The 25,081-nt window shown below is 53.0% G+C and overlaps 1 protein-coding gene across 5 annotated transcripts; it reads right to left on the bottom strand.

Moving 5' to 3' along the window:
- Nucleotides 1-15,735: 15,735 nt before the first annotated feature.
- On the bottom strand, nucleotides 15,736-24,812 carry ZNF446 (zinc finger protein 446). 5 transcript variants are annotated; one of them, XM_031964127.1, is made up of 7 exons: nucleotides 24,305-24,812; nucleotides 23,708-23,879; nucleotides 23,210-23,301; nucleotides 20,319-20,403; nucleotides 19,353-19,535; nucleotides 17,080-17,199; nucleotides 15,736-16,818 (listed from the first exon to the last, which is right to left on the bottom strand). In XM_031964127.1, exons 1-7 carry the CDS (start codon nucleotides 24,671-24,673, stop codon nucleotides 16,058-16,060), a joined length of 1,782 nt encoding a protein of 593 aa, XP_031819987.1. In that variant the 5' UTR covers nucleotides 24,674-24,812; the 3' UTR covers nucleotides 15,736-16,057. The 5 variants fall into 5 exon arrangements, with proteins under 5 accessions (XP_031819987.1, XP_031819986.1, XP_031819988.1 ...); XM_031964126.1 differs by having other exon boundaries at nucleotides 23,690-23,879; nucleotides 24,305-24,810; XM_031964128.1 differs by lacking the exon at nucleotides 17,080-17,199 and having other exon boundaries at nucleotides 23,690-23,879; nucleotides 24,305-24,811.
- Between the last annotated feature and the right edge of the window lie 269 nt (nucleotides 24,813-25,081).

Below are 25,081 nucleotides of genomic sequence, written 5' to 3' on the forward strand. Positions count from 1 at the left end.
TCATAGTGATACTGTTCTTTATAGTGAGCAAAAAATTGTCTTTTCACTTTTTAAAAATCATTTCGATGTCTTTAAAATAAAGGATTCGTGTTGTATTTGGAAGCTATATTTCATCTTTAACTTCCTTTATTTCTCCTTTCTTCTGAAGAACTCAAATCACTCCCCAAGAGTTGACTTTATTGCAAAGAGCTGATTTATAGCAAAGCCTAGCTTTTCGAGGCGGAATGAAATCCGGGCACTTGTTCCCTCTTCTGCTTTAGTGTGTAGGTTATGTGCACGGTCAGCTAAGCCATCCTGACGCTCTTTCATACCCAATCGCCTCAGGGACGCTGCCAGGACAAACAACTTGACCTTGGAGAAGCTCCCAAAGCGCCCAAAGCACAAGCTTTCCTTTCCTGGCTACTTTTCGACTACGGAATTTCTAGTCCCTCAGGAATTAATCGGGCCCCAAAGCCCCTTTCCTCCCTCGCAGAGGGCCACCCCCCCCCCCAGACTTCCAGAGGATAAGTGGATGTGACGTCTGCTTAATAACCTCCACACTAACCCTAACCCTCTGCTTCAGGCTTGCCAGCAGGACTCAGGGAGGAAGGGTTTCCCTTGAACTTCAGCTGCTTCAAGGGAGAGTTTGGCCACAAGAAACAAAGGGGAGGAGGGGAGAAGTCCTGTGTGTATTGGACGATCTCAGGGGGGTGTCTGGCACGCCTACAGAGAGCAAGGATGGGGTAGTACAGGAGAGAAATGGGGTTTTGTTGGTCTCATGTTGAGCGACAACTTAACACTGAAGGCAGTCATCAGGAGGGAGGGGGCTGGGAGGGGAGTGGGAGCTCGGGATGTCAAAGTGCCATGAACAGGTTCAAATTGTGGAAGGGAGCGGGGCAGGGTGGCTACCACTGAATTCGATTTCATTTTTGGAAAGAAACGATCCCATCGAGCAACACTGCCAGCTTCATCGACACCCCTCCACTTGCGCGGCCCTAATGGAAAGCAAGTATTCCTGTCCTGTGAGGTGTTCAGCAAACAGTCTGTGGGGAAGCTGGGACTGCTCAGTCCGGACCCTAATCTAAGTTGTAACGAGGGCTCATTTACGGTCCATACTATTGCACAAATATATGCACTATATGCACAGAGCCATACAGTTATCTTGCTGCACAAGAAAAATCTGATCTACAAGGAAAAACAAACCTGAGAAGGAAAACAAAAATGCAGGCAAACAGCTGTAACAGGAAGCATGAAAATGCCACGTTGCGATCACCCTCAGTTCCCAAGTCCTCTCTCTGCCTGTCGATGGCTCTCTTCATCACAAGACCATTGGAAATGGCCTGAATCATCTCGTTGCTGAAGATGGCCACGTCCATCAGAACTGATCATCTTACAGTATTGTTGTTGAAGTATGTAATGATCTCCTGGTCCTGCTCATTTCGCTCAGCATCAGTTCCTGTCAGTCTCTCCAGGTCTCTGAAATCCTCCTGCTGGTCATTTCTTACAGAACAATAATATTCCCTAATATTCCTGTACCACAGTTTATTCCGCCATTCTCCAGGCATCCGCGCACTTTCCATTTCTGGCCACTACAAAGAGACCTGCCACAAACACAAACCAATTTTCTGAATACATTTTTCCTCCTCGTGGCTTGAGCAGCCTGGGGAATATTATATAGCAGTTTCTGGCGACATCTAGCGACCAAAATGAGAACAGCAACGCACTTGGGTTTGATTTTATTTTTTAATGTCAGGACTTTCGAGTTTAACTCCCAATTGCCCTCTATTGGTTTATAAACTGGGCTTCCGGGCTCAGCCTCCGCTGCAGCCTCTCTTATGATGGGAGTCCAGCCATAAAAAGCAAGGCTCAGTGGGAGAGTTGCATCCTCTCAGGAGATTTACTCGGACTGCAAACACTGAGGTTTTAAGCAGCCCAAGGGTTTCTCTTCAGCCACTACGTGACCATGAGTTCTGGCAACGTCCAGAATCTGGCGTCGAGAACCGGAGGCGGGGAGAGGGGGGAACTCCTACCAGCCCTGAGAGCCAGCTGCTTAGCTGAATCTCATGCTCTCTCGAGGCGATTCCTGAAATAATTAAAAACCCCAGGGGTTCTTGAAGGTCATCTCCCCTCAATCACTTCTCCCGAATGTGAAATTAAAAAGCTTTTGCACAAACAAAACTGATACAGCCCAAATTAGAAGAAAACAGGAAACTAGGAAAGAAAATTTGGCAACATTTCTCAGGAAAACACCTCATTTCTCCAATATATAGGGAACAGAGCCAAATCTATAAAAATGTGAGTATACTTCTGCTTAATAACAGACTCAGGGCGGGAAGGGATCACCCACAGTCCAATCTCCATTTTAGAGATGACTGAATGGAGAGGCACAGAGATGTTGCTCATCCAGAGTTATAATATAGTAAGAGAGGATCTGAGGCTGGATTTGAACCCAAGGCTTCTCAACTCTAAACCTTGTTCCCAATCAGAAGTGATTGGGTATCAATTTGAATAAAGAGAAATCCTGTTAACACCCTGACTTTGTTATAAGAGTTATGCTCCCAGGAAAAGTCATAAGAGCTGGGGGCAGCGAGGTGGTGCAGTGGATAGAGCACCAGTCCTGAAGTAAGGAGAACATGAGTTCAAATCCAATCTAGACACTTAATAGCTTCCTAGTTGTGTGACCCTGGGCAAGTCACTTAACCTAACCCCAATTACCTCAGCAAATTTTTTTTTTTAAATCATAAGAGCTGGTATGTACATAGTGACTTAATGATTGCAAAGTACTTGACAAATAATGTCTCATTTGAACCTTTCATGTTATATTAGCTCATTCTACAGATGGGGAAACTGAGGAAGAAATAGGTTACATGACTTATGTAGCTTGTGTGGCCAGGGTCACAGCTGGTAGGCAGCAGAACCTAAATTTGAACTTAGGTCTTATGGATTGAGGGACAGTCCTCTATCTATTCTGTCACCCAGAAGCCTAAAGAAATTGTTACAAAAAGAAATGTCCCAAAGATAACAAAATATTTGTACCAGGACTTTTGGTGCCAGCCAAAATCATGAGACAAGTGAGTATCCCCCCACTGGGGGATGGCTGAAGGAGTTATGGCATCGGGATGCCAGGAAATGTGTTCGGGGAGTCATGAGCAACTGTAGGATTTCGGGGAAAAAAGCCAGTCCTTTTCAGGGCTTCATGCACAGGATGAAATTTCCGGTGTCTAATGAGCTCTATGTTTCAGGAAGTGATTTTCCTTTGATGAATCCACAAATTTCATGTCCCACTAAATTTTTCCAGTATACACATGTGCATGAGCTCCAAGTGAAAGTCTGCCCACATTACTGCTGTGATAAAGCTTCCTAGTGGGAAATTGAGGTGTCCAGCGACCTCCATCTTGTAGGGCAAGTAGGACCTCATTGAGCACACTCCTAAATCTCTCCAAGATGAATCCTTGATGTAAATAAAGGACGAGATGATCTCTGGCTGAATATTTTCCTCCATAGAGGACTTGTTCACAAGATGAATTTTTCGATGTCTAGCAAACTCTGTACTCTGAATGACTTTCCACATTCATTGCAGGGAAATGATTTCTAACTCCTGTGAATTCTCCAATGGAAAATAAAGAATATCTTCAACCTGAGTGATATTCCACATTGAAGATATTAATGAGGTTTTCCCACTAGTATGGATTCTCTTCTGGGTAGTAAGGGAAGACTGTACAATGGAAGCTTTGCCACCATCCAGACATTCGTAAGCTTTCTCTCCAGTGTGGATTCTCTGACGGTGAGTAAGATGGGATCTCTGTGGGAAAGCCTTTTCACACCAAATACATTTACAAGGTTTCTCTCTGGTGTGGATTCTGTGCTGTACAATAAAGGAATAGTTGTCCCTAAAAGCTTGACCACATTCATGACATTCAAGAGATTTCTCTTCAGTGTGGAGTCTCTTATATCTACCAACAAAGGGCATAGAGTGGAATACTTGGGGGGCATAATACATGTTGCAACATGTATTACAGAAGCCGATTCCTTCACTTGCAATGTCATGTGCATCCTTGTACAAAAAGTGTTTCTTATATGCACAAAGTTGTTGGGTTCCCCTTTCTAATGCATTGTGTAATCAGCCTCATTTTGGAGGGGGGTTTATCCCATTCCCCCTTATTTATGACAATTCATTTTCTTTTCTCCATCATTTTATTATCTTACCCCTCTTCATATCCTCACCTTTAGAAGGAAAATAGGTAATTGGGGGTGGGGAGGAATGGGATCAATCCTCCTCTATAATTGCAATGGCACGATCTCCATCATTCACACTGAACCTTGTCTTCCTTCAATTCCAGTCCCAGCTGACTGATTCTAGCACTCCTTGAGGAATCATCCCGGGCATAAATATCCCAAGAGGAAGCTAGGTGGTCCAGTAGACCAATGTTAGATATCAGACAGACCTGAGTTCAAATTCAGCCTCAAACACTGACTAGCTCTAGGACATTGGGAAAACCACAGTACTTCTTTGCCTCAGTTTATCTGAAAAGCAGAGCTAACAAGAACATCTATTTCCCAGAGTTGTTGAGAGGATCAAACGAGACGATATTTGTAAAACTCTCAGCACACAGTAGGTGCCACATAATTGTTAGCTGTCGTTGCTGTCATTATGAGTTTGAGTCTTTCCACCCTGATAATTCTTTCTTTCAAAACCACCATTTTCTCTCTCCGTTCATCTATGTGCCTGTTGGACTTGAAGTATTTCTGGACCAAGATACTCTCCTTTGCCCGGATCAGCAAAGAACAAGTTCTATGATCTGCTTCTCTTCAAACCATCCCCACGTCTGCATAGTTTCCTAGTTGTCAAATGTCTGTGCTTACCTTAACCCTGTTTCTATCTCTTTCGGCATCTTAGCACCTATTAGTAGTAATCTTGGTACCTGACGAGACCTGATCTAACCTAGTGCTGAAGATGGCAATGGCCTCTGAGCTTGTGGTCCTGCTGTGGGATACCTGGGGGTCTCTCCCTGCCATATCACCAACCTTAGATTGACTGTCACCTACATGAACCTGCTCTATGAATCTCCAAGAATAGGTCAAGGATGAGGCAATAGGAACCAGGAAGAGGATGCAGGTCAATGACTTATGCTTGAGTTATATATAAATAAGGCAGTGACCTTCATTCCTGTTCAGGTGCTGAGGAATAGAGACAGAAAATCACAAAACTGGGCTGCGTGTTTTAGTTGCGTACCATCTGCTGGACCCTCAGCGTGGCCAGGCAATTTTTGGACCACTCTCCAAATGGCCCCCTTTAACACTCACCACAGAGCTTTTCCAGTTCTCTTTATGCCTTCTCCACGTAGCAATAGTGTTTGCTCCCCCCACCCCTACACTCTCTGTTCAGAACATGCCCTCACATTTCACAGAAAAACAGGGCCTTTACCTAGAGCTATTTTATCTCCTCATTTCACATCCATCAGGTGCCTCCTTTTCCTCCCTGGCCCAGGTCTCACATGAATAGAGATCCTCTGCTCGTCAAAATAAACCTGTGTACATACCTGAATGATCTCAGTCCGTCCCATCCCATCCCCCCTTGATCACCCTCCATTTACCCACTAATTCTGAATCTCTGTCTAATAGTTCCTCCCCTCACTTCACAAATACAACCCTGTCTCCACAACGTATAAAAACTCACTCAGTCCCTTCCTCCCCATGTAGGTTGTCCTACAGCTTCCCAGCCCTTTTCTGGCCAAACAACTGGAGCTGGCCTCCACAACTGTCGCCATCCCTTCCTTTCCTTTTAATTTCTTCAGAACTCGGCACTCTGGTTCCCAGCTTCACGATTCAACTGAAAAAGCTCTTTTCAGAGTGACCAACGATCTCCAAATCACTAAAACCAAAGACATCTGCTCGATCCTCTGCCCTCTTTTTTATGTCTCTGAAACGGTCTATCATCCCCTTTTCCTTAGTCCTCTCTTCTCTTCCCTCTAAGTTTTTGAGATGCTACTTTCTCCTGGCACTCCTCACAACATGTCCAACCCTAAACTTGTTTCTTATAACCTTTCTTATATTTATAATAGATGCCCATGTATATTATACGCAATATTTCTCATGACCTTTCTTGCAATTCTCCTGTCGTCTTGCTTAGGTGTTCCCATCCAGGGCACAACCTTCCCTCACCCAGACTCCTAACTTGAGTATCATCCACTCTTCCTCGTCTCTCATTCGCTTCCCCCCACCTTCGACCCGTGCAAAGTCCCGTTGCTCCCACTTTGTAAGACCTCTCAAGCACATCCCTTTCTCTCCCAACCTGGCCCGTTTCCGGGTTCGGGTCTCGGCCTCACACTTGGGGGATTGCCAGAAGTGGCTGATTGGGTTCATTCCCTCAAGTCCCTCCCCAGGCCACTCACACCAGCTGCCAAATTCACCTTCCTAAGCTCCTCCCTGACCATGTCGCTCCCTATCACCAAGACTAAAGCCAAAACCCTCTGCTGGGCTGTTAAAGCCCTTCATCACCTGCCCCTCCTACCTTTTAGTCTCCTTTCCCCCCTCCATACACACTAGAATTTGGGGGAGTAGAGACCTCTGTGAATGGGACACTCCATCCTCCAACACACGGGATCTCCTTGGCTGGTGTTCATGCCTAGAGTGCCCACGTTGGCTTCTGGAGCCCACCTCCTGCAATGAGACTCTTCCAGTCCCCTTTACCCTTCCTTCTCTTGACTGGCTCCCATCGATCCTGTAGACAGCAGAGTTCACATAATTGAGCCCATGTTATCTCTCCCAGGAGCCTGTGAGCTCCTTGAGGGCAGGGAAAGCCCCTTGCCTCTCCTTCTATCCCTGGGGCTTGGTACCAAAGGGATGGGTACACAGGAGGCATTTAATAAATGCTTGTTGCCTTAGGGAATGTCTAAGAAAGAGCTCATATTATTCAGCCTCAGCCCTCTTAGAGAATTCTGGGAGAGGTCCCTGTCCCAAATCCCCAACAATGACTTCTACTAGGATCGCTGAATTATCAATAAAAGGGAACTGAAAATAAATCCTTCATTTTACAGATGAAGAGCCTGAGGTTCAGAGGTTCAGCGAGGTGCCCAGGATCTCACTGCCACAAGAGCCTGAAAAGGGATTCCAAGCCAGTTCTCCTGCTCCAGGCCCATCACATGAAGAAGCCTCCTGGGATGGCAGCCTGCGCCCCAGCTTGCACCTCACTCACCCGGACAGGAGTTCCTCAGGCCGCCTCCCTCCAAATGGGAGAAGAAAGTCCTAGCGAGGGGGTAGATAGTGGCTGTGAGCCTGCAGAGAAATTTCTCATCTATTCCTCATTACAGATGGGACAGCAGAGAGCCCTGGGCTGGAGTCAGGAAATGCAGAGTTCCAGTCTGGCCCCAGATACTTGGGGCCATATGCTCACGGGGAAGTCAGTTAATCTCTCTTTGCCTCAGTTTCCTCAACTATCAAATGGGGATAATGATGGCACCCACACCAAAAGGTGGTTGTGAGGGTCAAGGGAGACTATGGCTCACTATATATGTACTTATCCCCTTCTCATTCTTTTCTTCAACCCAGACTTGAACTTGGGGGATGTATGAAGGAAGTATCAAGTATCTGGAAGGTATCTGCACACAGTAGGTGTCAAAACAATGCAGAGCATCTTTCCAGTCTCCTTTCACCTGACTCCCCTCTTCTTTTTCTCTGGCCCAGAGACCCTGGCCTCCCTTCCTCCCCTGACTGCTCTGCCCCAGACAAGGCCCGATGGGAAGGGACTTCTCAGACCCATAGTCGCCCCAAGGGAGAGACTGGCCACAAGTCACACAGGAGAGGGAAGAAAATGTGTGTAGGAGACAGGGGGTGTTAGACCGGCCCAGAGACAGCAGAGACATGGCGTCTATGGGATAGACGTGAAGGAGGGAAGCAGAGTTTTTGTTGGCTCTTGTGATGAGGGATAAGGGGAAAAACAAACAGGGAGAGGCAGCAATGGAGGAGGCGGTGGGAAGTTGGGGTTGAAGGTGCCAGAGGGCTGTGGATCAGTCCCACACAGGCAGGGAGCAGGACAGGGCTCGTGTCTATGTTTGTAAGGAAACGATCCGGGCGAGTGGCAGCACCAGCTGCATCGACGACCCCCGGTCTAAGGAAACAGCCTCTTGGGCTGAGGTGGCCAGGACTGGGCACAGAGCCCACTCACCTGGGCTGGGGGTCTGCGGCTCCCGGGGGCCATTCCCTCGGGCTCCAGGCTCCCTGGCCGGCTAGGCCTTGGTCCTCTGCAGACTGAGCTGGGGAGAGAGAAGGATCCCAGAGGGAGAAATCTTTTCCTTCTTTTCCCAGACAGGAGGCTGACCTACAGGGACTTACAGAGGTGAGGACCCCCCCCAGTTACTAAGCCCCTGGCTCTGCCCTCAGGGCAGAGACCCCACAAAGAAAAGGAGGTAGTCAGGTTTTAAAAACAAAGATGATCCCACTCTGCCCTGTTCCTTCCCTCTGACCTCGTTCCTCCTCTCCATTCTCCTACTAAGACCCTAGAGGAGAAAGGGGCTTCAGCTCCCAGGTGGGATGAGACTGGTCAGAGCCTCAAGGAACCCGAGTCAGATTTCCTCCTCCAACTGGTTTTCTGTATCCTCTTACCCCAACTCATACACACACACACACACACACACACACACACACACACACTCGCAGATACACACTCGCACACACACACACACTCTCACAGACACGTACATGCACACACACACTCCCCCCCCCCACACACACACACAGACTGACTCCTTGATCCGAGAGGGACAGAAGGTTGAGGATGCAGAGGGTTCCAAGGGGAGCCATGAGGGAATGATCAGGGGAAACCTTCGCTGGGAGACACAGTCCAGTTTGGCATTCAGCCTCCTGGAGGGGAGCAGGGAGGAAGGGGTGGGCTCTGGAAGAAGAGGGGGCAGGGAGGAGGCCTGGGGAAGGGGATCCCAGGGAGGATCTGGGAGGAGGATACCTAACATTAATCATGGCAAGGAGGTCAGGGACAAGGTAGGGACAGAAGGCTCCCAGAGGACGCTGAGCCTGGGAAAGCGGCATGACCCTGTCCTGAGCCTGGAACCCTCTGGTAGAGCTTATGCTTGGAGTCCCTAAAGGGAGCCTGGACACGGGAACCCAGGACTGGGGTCTGGCAGGGCAGCAGCCCAAGAACTGAGGGGCCAGGCAGGAGCCTGGTGTCTCTGGCTGAGGCAGAACTTGAGGAGCCTTACAAGGGGCTCGGTCTGAAGGGAGGAACCGGGGGCAGGAAGACAAGATCCTTGAGTCCTCACAGGAACACTGATAGCAGGACGTCTGGGTCTCTATGGATCCAGGAGCTAGTAGTAAACTTAGGGAGAGTGGCCTGTATATTCACAAAGTGATTTTGGAGCCTGCAAGAGAGAGGGACGTTATACAATGGCTTCCCCAAAATCCCAATGAAAAAATTAAAGCTTGATAATAGCACCAAAATATTACAAATTTAAAACATGAAACAAAATTGCCAGTCAAATGACGTCAATTTGGTTGAATGCATTTCCAAATTATTCTACATGCTGCTCAGTATGTTTACTTACTGTTCCGTAAACAGGTCTGCAAAGGAGGCGCTCCTGGAAGACCTGGAGGACACTTACCAGGTGGGCAAATGAAGAGGATGAGACCTGGTGGCAAGAGCAGCCAGCAGAAGCTGGGAGGCTTTGGAGGTGGGGGGTGGGGGGTGGGACTGGCTCCGACCTCTGTGGGATCTGCTTCCAGAAGGTAGAATGATTCATCTCCAGGGAAGGCAGAATCATCTCAGTGCTAGGGAAGAAAGCAGAGAGATCTCAGCTCCAGGGAAGGTAGGGCAAGTTTAATTCCATGAGTCCCTGCTTTCCAGCCAGCCTGGGAGCGTCCTGGAATTCCCAGGACTCTGGGAAAGTTCAGGGAGAGTCCTAAGAGTCCCACCTTGGCCCCAGGATGGGCCCTTTCCTCCAGTCATACTCAGCTCGGGGACCTCAGGAGCCGGCCTGCCTCTCCCCAAGCCTTGGCCTCTATCACTTGGAATATGTTCCCCACCAAAATGAGGCCCCTTTCTACCCTCGGCTCTTCGCAGGCCTCCAAACTCCATACCTAGATTCTCTTCCATGTGGACCACCACCCACCAGGCTGGTTATCTCTCCGAGCTCCCCCCATCCTTAAGAACAAGCCCCCACTCTATTCCAATCAGCCTTAGTCAGTTTGATGGAATCGTACCCAACTTCTATATACTGAGCTCCAGAGCTGGGAGCGGCGGGTTCTAAGTTCCACTTGCTTAATCTTAAGAAGTTAACCAGATGCCCTCCACCCTTGTTTTTTTTTTTTTTTTTTTTTTTTGTCACAATGACCAAACCAAGCACTCCACTACCTGGAAAATCCTCTGGTTTGTTTTTGGCCCCCTGAACCATTCATTCTTGTCCGAGAGGAGCAGGTGACCATTTATGATTCCGTTGGATGCTCCATGTGATGACTCACGCCGTCTCCCGCTTAACCAAGGGGGAGCCCGTCCATCCTGTGTGGAGATCTTCCTTGCTTCACCCACCCATGACCCTGCTGACATATTCTTTAGCATGTGCCCTCTATGTCAATCAAGGGAATTATTCCACATTGGGTAAAGCTGTCCGTGAATGTCTGGCTATCTGGCCCTCTAAAAACAGGGCTCCGGAAGATATCTGAGATCCCGAGGAAGAGCTGAGGTTCCATGTCCTTAGAGGAGACCGTGGATCCTTTAGTAACGTGCCCCTGGCTTAGTCTCTTTTATTGTAGGTGGTACAGTTTTAATCCCCACAACGCCACCTCCCATCGTCACTCATCCTTCTCTGGGATTCATCCCCTTGACCAGAAAGGATAAAATGCGGGCAGCAACTGAAGAAATAGTTCCTATCCTCGAGGTGCTGACAATAAATTGGCCTTGGAGAAATTGGATTTCTAGACATAATTTGTCATTGTAAACCCAGATTTGAGTTTCTCCTGATCTAAATGAGAATGTGGGCTCATTTAAAGTCAGCTGTATGTCCCATGAGGATGTATTTGGGAGATGTTTGACTCTCTATGAATAGACCAGGCCTTAATGCAGTCTACACTTAAAATTTGGCCTGAAGGAGACATGCTTAGGAACTTTAACAATAAGAATTAAGTTTAATTGGATCAGAATTATTCTATTTTACTCTCTGTGTAATTCTTCTAGAAAGTAATGAAGTGATTTTTCTATGTAAAATAATTTGGAAATGCATTCAACTGAATTGATGTCATTTGGCAATTTTGTTTCATGTTTTAAATTTGTGATATTTTGTGCTATTATTAAGCTTTTAACTTTTTCATTGGGATTTTGGGGAAGCCATTGTATAAATAATGCTATTATTTTTGTTGTTGTTGTTGTTTTTGCTGAGGCAATTGGGATTAAGTGACTTGCCAAAGGTCATAAAGCTAGGAAAAATCAAGTGTCTGAGGCTATATTTGAACTCAAGTCCTCCTGACTTCAGGGTTGGTACTCTATGCACTAGCTTCCCCATAATTTAAGAAATGATTGGTAGAGGATGATGTAGAAGGTAAGAAAACGGATGTCTCTTGCTATCTGGGTGCTGTGAGATTATGAATTGAGCTGGAGAGAGTGATCACAATGTTGCAATGTTTAAACAGTGTTGCTAATTAAGCCCGGATGTTTTATTTTTCTTTTATTAGTGAAAATAACCTTTTCCCCTGGTAATGATCAGGGAAGAGGGAGATCTCTCTCATCTGCTCTGAGACATCCACTATTTGATACAGTTACTCAGAGGGCAACTTGCTTTAGTCTTTCCAAGTCCACTCTTGTAGCCATCCTCTAAGTGTATTATGCACTGTGTGTGGTTCTTGTGGTTTACTCATTTGTCTTAGCATCAGAAGCAGTAAAATGAGAAAAGCAAATGTCTCATATTTCTCAAATATATAGAGAATGGAGTCGAGTTTATAGGAATACAAGTCATTTCTCAACTGACAAATGGTCAAAGTAGATGAACACAGTTTTCATGCGAAGAAATCAAAGGTATCTGTGTTCATATGGGATAAAAAAAAAGTACTAAATCACTACTGATTAGAAAAATACAAATTAAAACAGTTCTGAGGTACCACCTCACATTTATCAGATTAACTAATAAGCCAGAAAATTAAAATAGCAAATATTGGTGGCAATTCGGGAAAACTGGAACAATAATGCACTGTTTGTGGAATTGTGAACTGATTCAACTGTTCTGAACAGCAATTTGGAACTATAAACAAAAGACTATCAAACTGTGCATTGACCCAGCAATATCACTAATAGAGCTGTACCCCAAAGAGATTTTTTTTTTGCTAAAAAGGGGAAAAGACTTATCTGCACACACACACACACACACACACACACACACACATTTATAGCAGCTCTTTTGGAGGTGGCAAAGATTTAGAAATTGAGGAGACTTCTATCAATGGGAGAATGGCTGAGGAAATTGTAGTGCATGTGTGTTTATGATGGAATACTATTGTGATATAAAAAATGACAAGCAGGATGCTCTCAAAAAAAAAAAAAAAAAACCTGGAAAGAGCCACATGAATTGGTACAGAGTGACGTTAGCAGGACCGGGAAAACACTATAGAGGGTAACAGCCATATTGTTTGATGACAAACCATGAACTACATAACTATTCTCGGCCATACAATGATCCAAGAGAATTCTGAAGGATGAAAATGCTACCCACTTCTAGAAAAAGAATTGATGAAGTCTGAATGCATATTAAAGCAAGCTTTTTTATTCTTTTTAAATTTTTTTTGTTTTTTTTTTCTTTTCGTCTGTTTTCTTTTGCAACATAGTTAATATGGAAACACATTTTGCATAACCACATGTATATAATAACCTATATCAAAATACTGCCTTGTCATTGAGGAACAAGAGGATGGAGTGGGAAAATTGGGGACTCAAAATTTTTTAAAATATTAAAAATTATTTTACATGAAATTGGAAAAATAAAAAATAAAATAGTTTATTGGCCTGCAACTTATAGGTTCCATTCTCTTCCCTTTTTTGAAAATGAGGATGTTGGCTTTTCTCCAGGCCATGGTGTTTCTCCTTTACTCCTTAACCATTCAAATGTCCTCGGCATCTTCTCAATCACATCTATCAGTCCTTTCAGGACCCAAAGATGCCATCTGTTTAGGTTAGATGATCTAAACTTATCAGAGGCAAAAAGAGGCTCTCTTATTATATTCCCTTACTAATTCCTGACACCATTTCATCATTTTCGTTTTGTTTGTTAATAGGCAAAGGTTGCTGTTCTTGGCAGAGAAAATCCACCCATCTCAACATTTATTTCGCACCTACTGCCAAATACTATGCTAAGCAGAAAACAGAAGAAAATAAAAATGGAGCAATTCTATTAATTCTCTGTTGCTAATTATCATATATACACCATGAGCAATGGTACCATGACTGTACAATGCCTGGGACATAGATGCTTAATCAACGTTTGCTGAATTGAATTCTTGTATCTTCCCCTGTTCTTCAAAATTGCTTAATCTAAGAGGGAATTGTCTGGTGTAACAATATAAAATCACTATAGGACGGTGGGCACTTTCTTTTTTTAACGGAGTTGGGGCTCCGGACCCACTAGTTCAAGGCCCACAAGTAAGCCTCAGCATTGTCTCCTGACTGATTACTTCCCCAGTTTGTTTGGTTTTGAGCATTTTTGCCGCTATCCCACGTGTCTAAGTGAGACGCCATATCTACGTACCGCTTTGTGCTTTGGAAAACCTGAGGATGAAGAGATTGAGAGCCTCACAAGGCCGAGGAACAGAGCGAAGGGAACCTCCTAACTCTAACTCCTGTTCAGAAGAATCCCGATAGAAATATGATGATGCCGGCATTGATGTTGAGACATTCAAAAAAGAGCAGTTTTGCTGAGCAGGCTCAGTGTTCATGGGACACATCCATTTTAGACGGATGGAAAACCCCTGGAGAGCCAGGTATGGAGAGACTGGGCAACGTATCTATCGGAAGCCACAAAGGGGTCCCGATGAGGGCCTCTGTGGACTGTCTTTTGCTAAGGGATGAGTTGGTTGTGCTGTGAAGGAGCAGGAAGAAAGACCAACAGCTGCTCATCCCTCCACAGACTGAGCAAGCGCGAGTCCCCGCAGGGATGGGCTGCTGACCCAAAGCATATGCAGAAGGAGGTGCTGCAGGGAAGAGCCCTGACAAGGCTGCCCTGTCCGTGGTGCTGAAGGGCGATCTGGGCAGCAGCCGCTCCACCCCCTGAATCCAAAAGCCTCGCCCCGGATCGCGGGCATCTGAGGCAGCTTTGGAAGCCCGGCTTCCTTCTCTCCACGATCATGGCACCCTGAGCCCGAGAGCAGGGACTGGCTCCGCCCCCACCCGCTGGCTGTCATGCTCTGCATCGGTGTGGCTGACAGAGGCGGGCTGGGTTTTCTGGATCCCGCCCTTTGTCTTTGCTGTGAGACATGCACGGTCTGTTGTTCCTGGCACTGACACAGGACCACAGACATGCTGGGTGCTGCCTAATGGTTGCACGCCAGTGAAACCCGGACAGTCCATCGGCGCGGTGTCAGGGAACTGAGTGGCTTCCATTTGTATCGTCTGAGGAAGATTCTGACGACCCCCTGGCAGGATCAGAAACCAGACACTGGGGTCTTTCCTCAAACTCAACTGCCTAATGTTCCAACTCTACTGCAGAGATAATGTTCTCACCTACATATCTAACCCATCTCACATGGCTCCTGACCAAGCCCTTCCATCTGCACGGGGGATTCCCTCCCCTGCCACACCTTCCAACAGATTCCCCCTCTCTCATGCCCTTCTCAACTGGCTACTTTGCTGCTGCCTACCAGCAGATCGAGTGCTGGGAACAATCTGAGTTCAAATCTAGCCCCAGACATTTTCTAGCTGTGTGACCTTGGGTAAGTCATTTAATCTCTGCTTGCCTCAGGTTCCTTAAATGTAAAATGGGGATAATAACAATACGTACCTCTCAGGATTGTTGTAATGATCAAATGAGATCATATTTGTAAAAACAAACAAAAAACACTTGCTAATGCAAGTGTTCCGTTAATACTTACTGCCTTATTACATTTTCTTATTCTCCTGTCTATCGTGGAAGCAGAACCCAACCCTCACTTTGATCCATCCTTGCTAACTATTGGTCCATTGGTGCTTTAGCTTGCTTTGTTCTTGCTCTCTTTTTAAGCCTTAATAATCTGGATTTTGACTTGATTCCACCTAAATGACTTTCTCCAAAGTTTCTAACGATCTCTTAGTAGCCAAATCCAGTGGCTTTTCTTAGTCGTCAGACTCTTGATCTCTCTGCTATTTTGGACACTGTGGGTCACTCCTCCAGAACACAACCTAGGTTTTTTTCTCTCTTGGATGTCCCCCTCCCTCTCTGACTATTCCTTCTGTCTCCTTTGCTGGATCCTCCTCCAAATCCTTCCTTCTAACCATAGGTGTCCCTGCGGGTTTTATCCTGGGCCCCCTCCGCTGGGCTCAGGCCTGGGGGAGGAGGGGAGAGGGGTAGAGGAGGAGCCTTTTCCCGGTCTGGCCCAGTCCCGGCGTGGAAGGCTGAGATCGGGCCTCTCCTCTTCCCTCGCCTCGCCGACCTGGGCCCGTCTCCACCGCAGCTCCCCCAGTTCTCATTGGATCAGCCCCAGTGCTGGCGCTGGTCCTCCCTCGGAGTTGGGGACGGCAAATGCGTGTTTGGGGTGGGGGAGGGGGGGAGGAAAACAAGAGAAATAAGATAATCGAGCTTCGGAAGATATTAATGAAGTTTATTGCCTACATTAGTGTTTCTGGGGGAGGGGCAGGGCTCGGCGAGGTCTAAGAAGGGCCGCCGGGGCTCCCTCCTCCCCTCGGGCACTATGGCTAAAGAGTCCTGGCACAGGAGGCCAGGAAGGCCAAGCGCTGCCTCCGGTGGCCTTGTCCCAGGAGGCCAGGCCCAGCTGCCGGCAGTTGAGCGGGCCGGTGGAGGCGCGCCGAGGTATGGGGGCCCTCCCCGGGAGGAGAGCCCGGCCGGGGCGCGCGGTGGTACGGGGGTCCTGGGGGGGGGGCGCGCGCCCCGGGCCGCTCGGCCTACGGAGCGTCCCTTCGGTGGGCCTTCTTGTGGATGACCAGCTGCGACTTCCAGTCGAAGGTCTCCCCGCACTCGGCGCAGGTGTGCTGGCGCTCGCCCAGGTGCGCCTTCTTGTGGATCACCAGCTGCGACTTCCAGTTGAAGGCCTTGCCGCAGTCCTGGCACTGGTAGCTCTTGTCGCCCGTGTGGCTGCGCCGGTGGTTGCGCAGCGTGGCCAGCTCGCGGAAGCCCTTCCCGCACTCGCTGCAGCGGTACGGCTTCTCTCCGGCGGCCGCCCGCGGCCGGGCCCTGGGGTCGCGGGGGTCCCGGGGCTCCCTGCTGTCCTCGAGCTGCCCCGAGGCCGGGCCCGCGTGGGACCTCTGGTGAATGACGAACACGGACTTCCAGTCAAAGCCCTTCCCACACTCGTCGCAGACGTACGGCTTCTCCCTGGCGGCCGGGAGCGCGTCCAGCAGGCGCGGGCCCGGCGCGAAATAGCCCTTGTCCCTCTCCGTCCAGGGCGGGGCCTGCTCGGCCGGGGCCTGCTGAGCCACGCCCCCGGGGAGGAGGCCGCCGCGGGCCGCCCTGCCCGGGGGGCTCTCCCAGCCCGGCGAAGGGGCCTTTCTTTTCCTTCCGGGACTTCCCGGCTCCGAAGCGGTCCAGAGGCCTCTGCCCGAAGCTGGCCCGTCTCCCTGGGTCAGACGGGGAGGCGGGTGCTGAGCCGCCAGGGCCCTGGCGCCGTCCCGGGAAGGGCCCTCCTTGTGGTTCTGGATCCTGCCTCCTAAGGAAAGAGCAGCCTTAAGCCCGGGGGAGAACAGCATCAGGGTGGGCATCGGGCAGCCTTGGGACCCCGGGAATGGCCGGAACAGAAGCGCCCCCAGCCTCCGGAAGGTTCTGGAAACTCGGCAAGGGGCCCAGGGATGAAGCTTCTGCTAGAGAACTCCCGCCCCGCCCCGCGTGGGCCCCGCCTTTCACTCGGAGCCAATGGGAGCTGGGGGCGACCCTCTGGCATCCCCGGAAGGCCCCGGGCTCCCGTGCCCACCTGGCGGGCCGAGGCCTCTGGGCCGGGCTTTGTCATCGGCTGCGGAGCTCGGGCCGGGTCCCCAGGCCTCCTCCCCGGGCTCCACGAGGGTCTTGGCCTCGGGTTTGGGGGCAGGGATTCCTGGCACAGAAAGGAATCGGTCAGCTTGGCAAGGGCGGTTCCAGGAAGGAATCATTCGTCAGCCACCCCGGGGCCATTTGTCTCTCTCCTCCAGAGCCCCGGGGGCAGAAAGTTCCACCAGGGCCCTGAGGCAGCCAGGGACCGGCTGGGGCCCCGGGGAGGGCAGACCAGCTTCCCCTGCACTAGAGACTACTCCAGAACCCCCATTTTGCCGAGGAGGAGGGAGGACATGCCACGCCCAGGGGGCTTTAACTGGCTCCCGATCTCCTCCTCCAGGCTGGGCCGCCTGCTCCAGCTGGAGGGTGGGGAGGGGCCGGCTCTGAGACCAGAACCTAGTTCTGTGCACTGGTGCATCAGGAGCCCTTTCTCTGGACCCGTCCAAACTCCAACCCTTAGGGAGCTCACCTAACCCTTGGGCCAAGTGGACGAGGGGGTCTGGGGCTTCCTGCCAGCTCTGAAGCCCAGGAAAGGGACCCCAGAACAGAGCTGGGGGGGCGCAGCTGGAGGAAGGGTGAAGGCCTGGGGGAGCCAGCAGGAAGTGTGAAAAAAGGCCCCGGGTTCTAGGAAATAGGGGGGCGAGGCCGGGTAGGGACCAAGCTGAGAGCCGAAGGGGGGGGGGGGGGCTTCAGACAAGGGGCAGGAAGGATTTCTGCCCAGAGGCTTCCACCCTGTTCAGGTCCTGAGGTGGCAGCCAGCGCACACTGCAGGCACTTAGTGAACATTGATGGCCGGACCCACAGTAAAAGTCAGGCCCTCCTACCCAGAGGCCTCTGGGGGCAGTTTGGGCAGGCCTGGGGGGAGGGAGGGAAAGAGCTCCCTGACCAATTCCTCGGGGATACTCTGCTTCCTTTGAGCCTTCACCCCTTCACCATCACTCTGAAACCCTAGTGTGAGCTACTGGCCTTTCCCTGCCCCTCTGGCTCCCCTGACCCCTCAGCCCCCACCCCTGCTCCAGTCACCCCTCCTCCTCTCCCCCTGGGTGAGCCGGCTCAGCCCTCCCCGTGCTCCATTCCTGACCCCCTCGCCCTCCACCACAAGCCCAAACGTGATCCCCAAGCTCCAGGCGTGATCACTCTCACCGTGTCTACACACGTGATGGTGAGTCAAGGTGGGGAAAATCAGGCCCTGACTGGGCCCACTCTAAGTCTATGTGGACGCCCTGGGCCCTCGACCCCTTGCCCAGCCCTCCACAACGGCTCTTCCAAGCCTTGCTCTTCCCCCTCACTCAGCAGAGACCCTGCCTCCTATTTTATATTTTAAAAACTGAGGCCATTCTCTGCGAGCTCCCTGTGCTCCCCTCCCATCACTCAGGGATCTCTGCCCCCTCCCCCCTTCCCCCAAATCCCTGACCCCTGGCCAAGCCCGCCTGCCCCAGGCACCCCCCTCTCCCACCTCCTGCACAGATCGCCCCCCCTCTCTGGTCTAGCTCCTGGCTCCTTCCTACCGGTCCACAGCCCTGCCTGAGGGTCCCGGGACTCCAGGGCCCTCCCGGGCTCCCCATCCCCCGGGGTCAGCTCGCTCTCCCTCATCTCCACCCCCGGAGCTCAGGCCTTCGGAAGCTGATCTCCATGGCAGCTGATTATTCCCCTTTTGTCCCGCCTACAGCTGCTTAGTACAAAGCGGCTGGGTCAGACTGGCAGGACCTCGTGGTTGGCAGGATGGGGCAGCAGCCAGAGAGACTTCTCCCAGAGAGAAAGAGGCTGCCTCCAGCTACCCAGGAGGGTCCCGCGTTAGGGAGGAGGAGGGTGGGAAGTCCATCACCATCCACTGTTCCTGCCTCTGGCCTCCGGCCATCAGCCTCCCTGCGGCTGCTCGGTCTCAGGCCGCCATCATGTTCACAGGCGCGACGGAGGAGGCATCCCTTATCCCCTGGGAAAGCGCCTGTTGCCACCGTCGGCTCTCTCCTCCCCACTTCCCTCCCTGTGCAAGGTTAGTCCTTGGGATAATCTCATGACGCCCAAGACCCCAAGACATCCCCCATGAGGAAGAGGGAGAAAGCCAGAGCGTCCTGAAGCCGAGCCGGATGTCAGGGGTCCGAGGAAGGCCCAGAGAGGGGACCGAGCAGACACCAGTTTCCGTTTCCAGGGGACCTTGTCCTTGGGAACGGGGCGAGGCAGAGAGGGCAACCCCGGACCAAAAGTGCCCCTCCTCACCAGCTGGTCCTTCTTGCTGGCGCTCGGTCCTGCAGGTGCTCCTCAAGGGAGAGCCTGGCATGGGAGGAGGCCCTCGCCCGAGGGAGGCGAAGCCTGAAGCCTGCTGCGGATGGTCAGTGTGGTGTGCCAGGGGACAGCGGGGTCTGCTGGGGGACAGCGAGGTCTGCCGGGGGAGAGCGCCATCTGCCGAGGACAGCACAGTGTGCTGGGGGGACAGTGGGGTCTGCCGGGGGGACAGCAGGGTCTGCTGGGGAGACAGCACAGTGGCCGGGGGGGACAGGGGTCTGCTGGGGGATAGCGCCATCTGTTGAGGGACAGCAGAGTCTGCTGGGAGATAGCAAGGTCTGCTGGGGGACAGCACGGTGGCCAGGGGGACAGCAGGGTCTGTCGGGGGACAGCACAGTGTGCCGGGGGAGCTATGGCCCCCCAGGTGCTGAATCGGCGTCTCCAAGGTGTCTCCATTGGCAGGAACCATCCGGCTCACGCTATGAGCCCGCCTTTGCGTGATGGCGGCTCTCGGGCAGGTCCCTCACAGAGATCTGAACCCCAGAATGGCCCCAGCCCGAGAGGGCCTCTCTCGTGTAGCCTCTCTGGGAACCCCACAAACGTGAGACCAGCCCCACAGGGCTGCAGGGCTGGCCCAGGATGACACGAACCCTCGCCCCCTTGCACTAGGAGCCAGGGACCCCCACTCCCAGGAGGACTCACTGATGTCTTGAGGTACCACAGCAAGAAAAGGGTTTGGAAAAGCCAAGTGGTCCCCAAGTACCCAGCCTCCTCCTGGCTTGGCATTCAAGGATCTCCAGGCTCTTCCCTCCCCATGGGCCCAACGTCTCTCACCGACAACCCCCCTCCAGCCCCCTCACGCTGGGCCCCCCACGCCCTTCATCCTGCAACCTCCAGCTTGCGGCCCTGTGGCCAACGTGCCCCCACTCCTCCCGACCCCCAGGGGACGCGTGCCCTTACCCAGGGAGACCACGCTGCCGTACTTCTCCAGCATGACATCCCAGTACAGCTCCTTCTGGCAGGGGTCCAGCAGGCCCCACTCCTCCTGGGGAGACATCCCTGGCTCAGAGGCTGCCTGCCAGAGGGCCCGGCCCGAGCACGGCTCAGTGGTCACAGGGACTCTCGCTTCCTGCCTGCGGTCTCCCGAATCCCCCGGGGGGTCTGAGGGTGAGGGTTCTGGCCTTCAGGAGCCCACCCTGGACAGCGGAGGGGCCTTGTGGCAGCTGGACCTGGCTGGGGAGGAGGGATCTCAGCGGCCTGACTCCCAGCATGGGCGTGACCTTCCCAAGCTGGTCCCAAGCATCACAGACGGAATTTGGACCCATACTCTTGCTCCTTCCTCTGCCAGGTCACCTTTGGTCACTCATTCATTCTACGAGCACTTGGCAAATACCTGCCGTGGGCCGGCTCTGAGGATACTAATAATGCCTCTTCTCTGCCCCCTGACTCCCCACTCCCCCACTCTCAAATGTGGATGCCCGGGCCTCTCCACTCACCCCAGCGGGCGTCGAGGACTCCCCGACAGCCTCCCAACTTCTGCTGAAGGCGCTCCAGCACCTCTGGTGTCCAACCCCTACTCCCCTCCATAGCCACCCCTAGTCCCAGCCCTCCCCGCCCCCCAGCTCTCGCTCCAAAGGGATTTTCCTTAGATTCGGATTCAAGCCAGACTCCCCTCCTCAACCAAGGCCAGGGCTCCCTCCGTCTGCCTTTCAAAGCCCTCTCGGGCCCAGCCCCACGAGCCTTTCTGGCTTCACCAGACACGGCCCCCCCTGCTCTGAGGAGCCAGCAAAAGGGTCTCTGGGGTTCTTCGCCCATGAGCTCCATTTGCCAGTCACCCAGTGAGCGGGCACACGGGCGCCGATTCTGCACCGGGTGCGCAGGCAAGTAAAACTTCCTCAGCGGCAGCTCCCAGGCTGTGGGGGCACAAGCAGCTGAACAAGGGGAGGCAGCAAACCAGAGTGAATACCACGAATGAAGGCGCAAGGCAGCGTGGGAGGGAGGAGGGCTCCGGCCCAGGGAGGGCTTTCTCCCTGAAGCAAGCGGGGGAGGAGGCAGAAAAAGGGAGCCGGAAACTGGCTGGACGAGGGGCAGGATGAGGGGAGGACGGAATGATAGGAGGCTGTGATGGCAATGGGAGGGAGATGGGGCAGGGAGATGTGGGGGAGGGAGACAAGCCCTTCCCCGGCTGAGCTCCTGCCCTGAGAGAAGATCCCAAGCTTTGGGGGTCTGTCTCCACTGGCAGCCACCCCAAAACCGCTTCACAGACACCTGCTCACCACTTCATCGACAAACCCCCCAAACTCAGCACTGCTCTGGATGGAGGATCCTCTTCTGGAACGCTCCCCATCCCAAGGGCCGCTGATCATCTCTCCCCAGACACCTGAGCTGAGGGCCGCTGCTGCCTCTTCCTCCTCCCTTCCCTCTTCCTCCTCCAGGGACTGAATGACCATCTCTCTGCTGCTAATTCTCAATTCTACCTTTTCCTGCCCCAAATTCTGCTGACTCAGTTTCCATTTCCAAAGGCCTTTCACACACCTTGAACTGGATGTCTAGAGGAGATTTTAAACTCAACACGTTCAAAACGATTTGTGATCTTTCCTCTAACCCCTCCCCCTTCTTCCCGGTCCTATCACTAGAGAAGGGACCCCCAGGCTCCCATGCTCGGAAACATCCTGGGCTGCTCACACTCTCACCCTGCAAATCCACCATGGTGTCAAGATTTGCCATGTCACCTCTGCTCCGTCCCCCTCCGCGTCACCTCTGCTCCGTCTCCAACAGCCCTTTTCTCTTCTGACCCAGCCCCCATCCTGGAGAAGGCCCTCATCACTCCCCACCGGGACTGCCATGGGCCGCCTGCCTCTAATCTCCCCCCTCCGTCCTCCCTTCAACCACCAAAGTAACTTTTCTAAGAGACCCTGTCACCCCCTGCTCCCCCATTTCCAGTGGCTCTCACTGCTTCCAGGAGCAAATACAAAATGCTTGCCTTCGAAGCCTTTCGCACCTGTGCCCTGCACCCTTCCTGCATCCAAGGCCCCCAGGCTCCTTCTGTTCCATAGCCTGAGCCTGAGCATTTCCTCTGGTCCTCCCCCAGGCCTGGGAGGCTCCTCCTTCTGTGCTACAACTACTGACCTCCCTGGCTTCCTCCAATCTCCCCCCACTGTGCTGTCATGGAAAAGGTCCCCACTTCTATTTGGTGCATGACCCCCCTCGCCCCCAGCAAACTGAGGCACTGAGTGTGGCCAGGGGCCCCAGCTCACAAGTAGCAAGGCCATCAGCCATGGTTCTAGGAGCAACGGGCAACGGCTCTTCTGGTGACTGGGGGGAGGGATGCACCGGGTCCCTTCGCTAGCCCCACACTGATAACTTTTCCAGAATCCGGAGGCCTGTTCACTGTGTGACCTCCTCCAGTGTGACTCACCTTCCCCGCCGTCCTCCCACAACTCCTTCCCAGCACCCCCTGCATCAGCCAGGCCCAAGGCACAGAAAGGGCCCAACTCCCATTAAGTCTGCTCTCGGGTTTCAGGGACCCCAAAGGGCCTCAGTTACCAAGGAGAGGCAGGAACAACGGGATCACAGGGAGGACTTGGCGGTCAAAATTCAGAGAGAGAGAGAGGAGAGGGAAGGGGAAGAGGAGAGGAAGAGAGGAGGGAAAGGGAAGGGAGAAGAGAGGGAAGGAAGGGGAGATGAGAAAGGAGGGAAAAGATAAGAAAAAGGGGAGGGGAGAGGAAGGGGGAAAGAAAGGAAAAGGGAGGAAAGAAGAATGAGAGAGAGACACACACAGAGAGACACAGAGAGAGAGAGAGAGGAAGAGGAGGGCTGTGGCCAGGACCCTGTCCACCAGGAGAGCTCACCTGGCATCCTGAAGGCAGGAAGGAGGTTGTTGTCTCTGGGTGGTGGCCATTCCCCTCCTGAGGGTGGGCAGGGATCTGGGGAGTGGGTGAAGCTAGGAAGGAGACAGGCCGGCTTCAGGACTATGGCCTGAGGCCTCTCACCGTCCTGCCCTGGGGACACCTCTACAGATCTGAGGGCCTGGCAAGCAGGTGTTTGTGACAGGCACTCTCTGGGCCAGGCCCCAGCGGGAGGGCTTCCAGGGGAGATCCGGCATGTTCTGTGGCCCTGGCTTCCATGGCCCGAGGCGCTCCTCCCTTCCTCTCCTGGTCTTTCTGTCTGTCTCTCACTGTCTTCGTCTCCCCTTTGTGTCTGTCTCTTCTCCCTTTCTCCGTCTCTCTTTCCCTTGCCCTCCATGCCCAGGCTTTTCCCTCCAAGAGCCTCCTCCGTCCCCCCCAAGCACCCTTCTGCCCCCTGCCAGCCCCACGGTGGCCGTCACCCACTTGTTTCATTGGGCGCACCGGGCTCCTCCTTGACATCTTGGCCCGCCTCCTCTTGGGCATCTGACCGAGACCTCAGCAGTGGTTCTTTCTCCTTCTGGCTTTTGCCCTGAAGGCCCTTGGCTCCCAGTTGGATGCCGGGGAGCTCAATCTTTGTGGCAAGTTCTTCCTGTCTCAGAATGCGCCCCATGATCTGGGAAGAATGAAGATGGGGCCCGGAGCCCTGCCTGAGAAGGCCCCTGGGGCCTTCCCTGGCCTAAAGGGGCGGGCACCTAAACCGGGTTTAGGATCGGACCCTTCCCCTCCAAGAGCCTGGGGGGCTCCCGTGGGAGGCAGGGCGGGCCCCTCCACCACCAGCACCACCCGGGGAGGGGAGAAAAAAGGACCTGGGGCCCTAGGGTTGTGCTGGGGCAGTTCCAAGAGAAGGGACTCGGCCTAGATTCAGGCCCTGAGAGTGGAGGTGGGAATCCTGCCTGCCCCCCCCAACTTTCCCAGCCTCCCCTCTGCCCCCCATCCTGAGCTTACCCGCTGCCCTCAGCCTCTGCAGCGCCACTCCCCCAGCCTCAGCTGCCCCCAGCCTCAGCTGCCCCCCCCAGCCTCCCCGGCCCCCAGCCTTACCCACTGCATCAGCTTCGCGGGGCTCTTTTGCAGGCCTTCTAGCAGCCCCACCACTTCCTCAGCGCTCTGGGGCCCCTGCATCCGCACCCAGGTCTGGATTTCCGCGGGCAGGATGTTCAGGAATTGCTCCAGCACCAGCAGTTCCAGGATCCGCTCTTTGGGGCTGACCTCCGGCCGCAGCCAGAGGACACAGAGCTCCCGGAGCCGGCTCAGGGCCTCCCGGGGCCCGGCCGCCTCCTGATAGCGAAATCTCCGGAAACGCTGGCGAGAGGACTCGGGGCTCCCATGGTCCCCCTGCGAGGTGGAGTCCGGGCCCCAGGCTGCCTCCTCGTCCTGCCGCAGACCCAAGGAGCCCGTGGTAGCCGGCATCTTCGGCCTCTCGCGGGACCCTGCTCTGCAAGTTCCTCTGAACTTCGGGGCCCCGGCCTCTCTCTCCCGCGGGGCCTGGGGCAGCTCCTCCCAAGGATGCTAAAGGAGGGAATGCCGAGACAGAGCAGTGGAGGAGGAGTGGCCCAGCCTCCGCCACCCTCCCTTCGCCGTTTAGACTAGGGTCAGGGGCCCTCCCTCTCCCTGCAGCCTTTCCCGGAGGCCCATGCCTCCTCTTCAAAGTATTTCGGTGAGGGCCTCCCTCGGAGTCAGTTGGCTTTGCTGGTCGGGACAGTCGGGCTGCCCTGTCCCCTGCACCCTCCAGGAGCCCTCATCTTGCATCCAGTTATCAGACAACATTAGGTGCCACAGGGTCGGCTGCAACCTCCAATGGGGCCCGCCCGGGCCGGA

Source organism: Sarcophilus harrisii, chromosome 3 (assembly GCF_902635505.1).
Source record: "Sarcophilus harrisii chromosome 3, mSarHar1.11, whole genome shotgun sequence".
NCBI classification, from domain to species: domain Eukaryota; kingdom Metazoa; phylum Chordata; class Mammalia; order Dasyuromorphia; family Dasyuridae; genus Sarcophilus; species Sarcophilus harrisii.